The following is a 7,480-nucleotide window of genomic DNA, read 5'->3' as shown; positions in this document are numbered from 1 at the left end:
GTTGTAACACAGGAAAGCAGTGTGTCACAAGCAGGGGGTTAGTTTGTTTTATTTGTTACATCTTAAGTGGTTGTATGCAACCCTGGAGCCTTTATTTTTCATGTGAAGGATGCATTTATTTTGGCAAACCCTTTATGAAACCTGTTCTTACCCAGGAATGTTCCATACCGCATCAGAGTGCGTTTGTCTAGGAAACGCAATGAGGATGAAGATTCACCAAACAAGCTGTATACGCTGGTTACTTATGTACCTGTCACCACTTTCAAAAGTAAGTTAATACAGCTCAATATGAGCTCTGACCTTGGGGCACTTAATTTTGACTTTTATTCAAAACATTGTTTAGAGTATGCCTGGTTACGAAAAATGCTTATGTCGAAAATGAAATTCACTCTGTATTTTCTGTTGCTTTGCAGGTTTACAGACAGTCAATGTGGATGAAAACTAAATTGAACTTCTTTAAATAAAGTTATAAAATCTCAGCTGGTAGCCTGTTTTAACTGTGTAAGTTACTTGCTTGTGACTTTGGGTTTTGTTTATGTTATGTAAGAAGAAGGTACTTTAAAGTAGGTTCTGGGTGCTCCACAGGTAACTACCTCTTTTTAAATTTTTAATGGATGGCAGCATAGGATTTATAGTCAAATAGGATTATGTTAGGAACAGTAACTTGAAATGATTTCTCTTCCTGTAGACTAAACCCCCAGTATGGGGAAGCCAAGAGGGGTCAAGATCCATGTTTACCCATTGATCCTAGAAGCTGCACCAAGACTTGCAACCTACTCTGTGGACACACTTTGAGTGCAGGTTACTGCTTGGTGGCAGCAGAGCATGACTATGCAGCGGACGGGGGAACTAGAGAATATGGTTGTTGGGATTCAGGTGTGTGCATTTTGATGATGGATTGTTAATGATTTGTGCATCTGGTTGTAGTGAACATGTGCCAGCATTTGGTTTATGACAGACCACTTTTTGTAAAACTCAAAAACAAGTAGCATTGATGGTTCCTCCTCATGTAATAGGGATGACTGTCTTTGCCCATTTCACATCCAAGAGAGGAGCTTAGTGTCTTTGATATTTTAGGGGTTGATACCTCTATAGTTCATCACAAAAATATAAAATTCCATTGCATTGAAAAGTTAAGGTTCTTTATCTGCCTTGTAATGGAGATGAACTATGGTATGTTTAGAGTATACCCTAAAGGAGGTGTTTTCCAATACAATGAATAGGCTGGACCAAGTTTTAACTCCCAAATTCTAGTATTGTTTTGTCCAAATTCTGTTTGTATGTGTGCTTAAAGGCTTTTTATAGAAAGGGACACTATGAAAAGTGTTCAAGTAACTTAAAACCAGCAAGTCAATACAAAAGAATATTATTAAAAACTGCTTTTGGGGACCAACAACATCAAAAGCATGGTTTGTACACTTTTTTTTGCAAGACATACAAATTGAATACAACCAAAAATATTAAAAGAGTTTCAATTACCAGCATTGAAACAGGTTTTCAAGATTAGTGCAAAAAGAAAAGAAAGAAGCCAATTGCAAACAAGTAGCTCTTAAACCAGGACGTGAATTAATTCCTCCCCCCAAACACCCCAAATCTCACTGAGTAACATCTTTTACATTCATTGGTGGGGGAGGTGCTCTAAAAAAATACAGGTTATCCCTTTATACAAGAGATAAGCAGCAGCAAACTCTGAAATGAAATCATAGCTTAAACATTGAGAGACAAATCAGGAATAGCCAAGAGTATAGCCTGCTCTGCTCTGTCTTCTCCAGGGTCCTTAGCTAGAATTGGTTAGAGATTTGATAAAGGAATGAATGACTTCTGTCCAAGTCCTGTAAATAAAGCTTAATATTTCTTCGTCTCCAGTTTCATTGGGTTGCTGTCTTATCGAGATACCTCTCTAATCCCTCAAGTTTCTAAAACTTAACTCAAGCTGACGTTTGGACAGAGCTCACTATTTATTCTAAACAGTACGCTAAGAAACTGAGAAGCAGCCTTGTTTGCAACATGTGCTTTGGTATAGCATCCTCCAGTGTACTCAACAGAATGGTGGTGCTGGGCTACAGTGTGCTGTGCTGTCCATTACTCAGACTGGCGGCTCATTTCATTGGTTTTGAGACTGTACTGATTGATCTTGGCATTTTCAAGTTTAGATTTTATATCTAGTGGCTTTTCAAAGAAGTTTACTAGTGACTGTTCAGTCAAAAGTGATGCTAAAATGTGCTCTAGGGAAACAGTCCAATCCCCTTCTGTCATAGATAACGCTTGGGAATATCTCTGGGGCATCTTGCCCATGTCAGCAAAAACTGAGTCCTGGTCAGAAGTGGAGGTGGACGCTTCTGTCTGTACATCTTCCATATACTCATCGGAGCAGCTTCCTGAGCTGCTGCTTCTCTGCCCCACTTCTCCTATCTGCAGTAACAAAGTAGTTACTGTGGCAATAGCTTGATAGAGATCATTTTCCTCTGGATCTTCATGAAACATACTATATAAAGTTTTACAAAACTGGATGAATTCTCTCTGAAAAGAAAGAGCAAGTAATTAGTACACTTTCCGATAAAGAGTCTTATTAGTGATTATTTATACTTGTAAAAGGAAGTAATGGAATATCAACCTATGAAATCAATTAGTGGCAAATTGATTGAGAATTATGTATATAATTTTATGTGGCCATGTTACACACAAGATAGAAGACCAGTGTTGAGCTTGAAAGTCACAGCAATCTTTAATAGTTGTAATTTTAAGACTACAGCATTGAGCAGACCATAATTTTTTGAATTTTAGAAGACCTACCAAATTGAGTCCCCTTTCAAAAATTTCAAAAAAATTTTTTTCCCTCTGGGCTTACCTAGCTTGATTCATTCAACAGGCTCACTGAGATGAGTCACTTTTTAAACTCACTGTGTAGTTACTCAACATTTTTTTACTGTACCATGTACTCTGCTCCTAGAGTTAGATGTGTTCTAATCTGAATTTGTGCTTAGATACTGACACCTATGAAATTGCTACATGCTTAATTCTTAATTCCTTTTGAAAACTGAAGGAGCCCTTAAGAACCTCATGTATATATATAGAGAGAGAGAGAGGTTTATTTGGCTTGAAAAAAATAACTGGTACATAACAGTATTTTGCTTTTTATACCACAATCCCTTGCCGCCCTTATTGCCAAAATAAATTTGTTCAGAAGTCCCACTATGACTATCAAATATGTACATTTTCCTCTTAAAAGCAATTTTGTTCCAATCTCAGTGGAACCATGTTTGACTTCTTACAGAGCACCAAAGGCATTCTGTCAACCTTAGAGCCTTGTATTCCAAACCTTTCCTTGTGTGGGTAGGACCTGTTGGGGGTTTACCTTACTGGCATACTTTAAACAATCCCACTGGGACTTACTAGGCCATAAGAAGTAATTTTAGTTCAGGTTACTTAAGATAAAGTTTTGTAATTTGTGGTGTTTCCACTGCAGGCTTGAATACTTCAGTCGAAAGTGACCTTGGGCTCTTGAAGCCTAGGCCAGCAGAAGCAGAGTCTGGGGAATGTCCTACTGAGCTATAAAGATTTCTAGCACTAGTCTGGCCTTGTCTGTCATCTGAGCTAGGGAAAGTGCTATAAATAGCAAACTGACAGTTCTAACCATAACAGGAACGTAGAATCTTAGTATGTATATTTGAATAATAAATCCATTACCTGGCTCATTTTGGGCAGTTCTTTTTCAGTTTTATCTTTTTCTTTAGCTAAATCCTTAAGCATTTGCTTCAACTGCTTCTGATAATCAATTGCATCACCTTGAGACAAAGGGAAAAGAAAGTGATGAAACCATTCAGTAAAAGCAAGGAGGAATATAATAGCTAAGAACACAGAGGGAACCATAAAGATAATTTTTAACTTTTTTAGTTTTATTCCAAGGACTTTCTCGTTTCCTTGGTATTTCCAAGGATATACCAGTCACTTAAGACAAGTCCCAGGAAAAATCCCATCAAGAAAAGGGAGATAAAGGAAAACGATGCAATAGGGCATTGAGGACTTGTGACTACACTGTGTAATAGCTTTTAATTTCTCCCCATAGTTATGGAGAAGAACAAGGATCTGGAGTTGATCAAGGACCACGATCTTTGTGTTCTACTGGGGCAAGGAGAGATGGCATGATAGTTGGGAGGAAGCAACAATTAATTGGTACAGTTGACTTTGGGAATCTACTTCGAAGGGGTTTAGAGAAGATGGGGATAACTAGGTCAGGTGGGCAAGCTGAAGATAAATGTCATCTCAGCAACTAGAGTATCTTATCTAAAGGAAACATTTTAAAAGACTAAAATCAATACATGCCATTTGGCTTCCCAAAGACCAGGGGTCTTGAAGTTGACAGTAGTGGATTCTTTAATGGTGATTGACTATCCTTGTCATTTTCAGTGAGAGCTTAAAAAAAAAAAAAGAATAACATTTAAATTATCTAATTTTCTTAAAAATCAGTTCTTAATTACAGTTTAATGATATAGGGACACCTGCAATTTGACCCTGAATAAGTAACATTTTTTCTTTAAGTACCATTTTCTGAGTTTGGAAAATCAGAATGTTAAATTCTTATGTAAGTTGAGTAATTTACCTCAGTCTGAGGTGATTGGTCAAGTCTCCACAAGGTGGCACTGAAGCCTAAATTAGCAACATGTTTTTCTAATCAGCTTTCCATAAATTGGCATGATGTATCTAATGTATCATAGAATCTTAGATCTGGAAAAGGACCCAATCCCTATTTCAGATGAGAAAATGAAGGCAGAGAGCATAGGTGGCTTGCTTTAAAGGTAAACAGTTTGTTTTTGAACTCTGGTCTTATAATTCCAGGTTCATCACTTTTCCTTCTGAAGGTACTAAGCCATTGTCTTAACTAGCACAAAGTAGAAAAGGTGTTAGGAATTAACAGAAAATGAAAAGTGAACCATAGCACTTCTGGCACTAAAACAGGAGTTCTCAACCTTGTGTCACAGACTTTTCAAAGTAGTACCTTTAAATTTATAAAATACATAGAATTACAGATAAAACCAATTATACTGAAATGATTATCAAAATATTTTTAGAAACAAATTCATGGGCCCCAAGTAATGTATCCCTGCCCTAAAGGAATCAAAATAAACTTTATGTCCTAAAGGTTCATGTTTTGTGTGTTTTACAACACCTAGAGAAAACGAAACCAGACCTGCAGCTGATCTAGCTCACTCTATGACCTTGGGCCAGTCACAGCCTGTCTTGGCTTCCAATGTCCTGTAAAATGAGGTTACTATTGGTACATAGCTCACAAGACTGCTGTGATTTCAAACAAGACAATGCCACTATGGTCCATTGTAAGCCTTAAAGTTCATATGTTAAGCTGTCATATAAAAATGCTGCCACTTCATGATTGAAACATCCACTCCCGCTTCAGTTGGGTTCCTCTTGTAATTGGCATACAATCAGTGTCCATGGAGCCAAGCCAAGGCTTTTTGGGATGCACGTCTGCCCCGAGTTAAACTGGAGTTTAGTACTTAGGCTAAAGTGGGAGCATGGTTCCTCACAACCTGGCAAGTATTAAAGAGCTAAACACAGGTTAGCTTGGGCAAGAAATGCAAGATATCAGCAGGTTGGCCCCTAAACCCCATTTGATCTAAGTAAGCTTTGCAAAACTATGAAAATGTGCCTAAAAATTCTTTTTTCAGGCTTCAAATGAATCAGCTGCTTTCTGTATTCAGTAGAATCCTGAATATCTTTGTAGAATAGCAACCGTTAAGTTTGGAGCCTGTCACCTAAAATATATAGAAATATGAAAATGTAAATGCATCTATGGGTAAACTAAAGACAGCATTTCTTGCTCTATATATCTTACCAGGAGGGAGATGAAGCCTGTATAGTAGTTTTATTTTTTCATTCATTTCTCCATTGTACATAATATCTGCAAATGAGAAGTGGAAAATAAAATTGTTATAAGATATTCCCACCCTAGATAAAAACAGTTCACTTTGCATGCACTACTTTTGACAACTCGACATTTTAAAAAATTTTTCTATATAAGTTTTTAGCAAATTTGACCTTTGAACAAAGCTTTGCAAAATAGTTTTCAGCTTTCTCTCTTACCTGACTTTTTTTAGGCAAAAGGGCTAGAATAAAATCCTTTATCAAATGAAAACATAAAGCATTTAACAGAAGCAAACTCATTATCATCAGTACACATGAGTTCAGAAATCTGGGTGCATCCCCCCCTTGTATTCTTCATTAATGAAGTTTGTACTTTAAAAGTTACCTTCAAACTAGCCAAGACAGTAAGGAGGGAGTGATATCACCTCTCTAACCATATGATGGACCTGGTTTGTCTTAAATATTTTCTGGGAAGAAGACTAGTATAATGTTAACTACCCATATAGTATTACCTAGGCAGATAGCAAATCCTTTGAATGCAATAAGATGATCCATGTTTTCATCCAGGAGGCGAAAGGTCCTCTCAGCAAGGATTTCAGTGTGGGCACCGCATGTCCATGGAGAGACAAGTTTATAAAGGTTGATGAACTGTTGAGCATCTATCAGATACTGTTCAGCATATGGTCTGTTGGGATCATGGTGCTGAAATGCAAGACTTGTCTGTTCCCAATAACAGCTTATCATATGTTCTCTCTATAAAAAAAAAAGTTAAATATAAAGATGAGCCACTAGAGTAGAGGCTTCTAGGAGCCAGGGGCGAGGTGAGTCATTCACAGCTTATCTAATTTTATTTTTATTGAGTGTCAGAGGATTAAGGTGGAGAAGAAGGATGGCATGATGGAAACAACAGCACTTCGGGGCCAATTTCACTGTGCTACTTAAAGGCTTTGTGACCTTTGGCAAGTTAGGATTTAGAACAAGAAAGAACTTGAGAGAGTCTTGACCAACTTCATTTTATCATAAAGGGAAGTGACTTGCCTATGGTCACATCGGTATTAAGAAGCAAAAAGATTTGAAACGAGGTTACATTACTTTACTCCAAATTCAGTGCTCTTCACAACAGATCTCATCAGTTAACTTCTCAGTCTGTTTCTGTAGAAACTGAGTGTGCTTGTCTGTCTTTACTCCTCGGCTCCTGTCTTCATTCCATACTAGGGGACTTCAACACATGCCCTCAAGTGCCCTAACCACGTTTCCCACGACCCTCTCCTGTACTGTACTATAGCTGCACAGAAAGATGGCCATACTTCCATCAATTCTGAAATTCTCTTGCCTGGTTACAGTCTGTTCTCCACCTCTCCCTTTGCCTTGCAAGCCCACACTATGAACTTCAATCTCTCAACCTCTCTCCTGGCCATCATCTCTCCACTAGATATTCTTCTTTTCCTCTACTACACCCCTTGGTGAACCAGTTCCACTCTACACTGTCCCCTCTCGAGTTCCTTGCTGTCTCATCCTATCACCAATCTTGCCCTGCCAAGCTTCAGCCTTGGATCACTCCCACCATTCGTGCCGCCTGCTCCTCCTATACACAGCCTAC

General features: G+C 38.1%; 2 protein-coding genes across 2 annotated transcripts in view; one reads left to right on the top strand and one right to left on the bottom strand.

The window, feature by feature from the left end:
- The window catches only part of RPL31 (ribosomal protein L31), a 4,432-nt gene extending 3,953 nt beyond the window's left edge, over window positions 1-479 (top strand). Inside the window, exons 4-5 of the mRNA XM_027842565.1 lie at window positions 156-268; window positions 414-479. Coding sequence (XP_027698366.1) covers window positions 156-268; window positions 414-445 — 145 coding nt within the window. The 3' untranslated portion in view covers window positions 446-479. The remainder of the gene's footprint in view (window positions 1-155; window positions 269-413) is intronic.
- Window positions 480-574: 95 nt separating this feature from the next.
- TBC1D8 (TBC1 domain family member 8) overlaps window positions 575-7,480 on the bottom strand; it is a 126,133-nt gene continuing 119,227 nt past the window's right edge. The window contains exons 14-18 of the mRNA XM_027842575.1: window positions 6,393-6,633; window positions 5,852-5,917; window positions 4,324-4,413; window positions 3,688-3,785; window positions 575-2,520 (exon numbers count right to left, since the gene is read on the bottom strand). Of these exons, the coding sequence (XP_027698376.1) occupies window positions 2,083-2,520; window positions 3,688-3,785; window positions 4,324-4,413; window positions 5,852-5,917; window positions 6,393-6,633 (933 nt within the window). The 3' untranslated portion in view covers window positions 575-2,082. The remainder of the gene's footprint in view (window positions 2,521-3,687; window positions 3,786-4,323; window positions 4,414-5,851; window positions 5,918-6,392; window positions 6,634-7,480) is intronic.

This window comes from Vombatus ursinus, unplaced genomic scaffold (genome assembly GCF_900497805.2).
Source record: "Vombatus ursinus unplaced genomic scaffold, bare-nosed wombat genome assembly UNPS02014877.1, whole genome shotgun sequence".
Lineage (NCBI taxonomy): Eukaryota > Metazoa > Chordata > Mammalia > Diprotodontia > Vombatidae > Vombatus > Vombatus ursinus.
The sequence above is the reverse complement of the archived record's forward strand: the minus strand, read 5'-3'. Positions and strand labels throughout refer to the sequence as shown.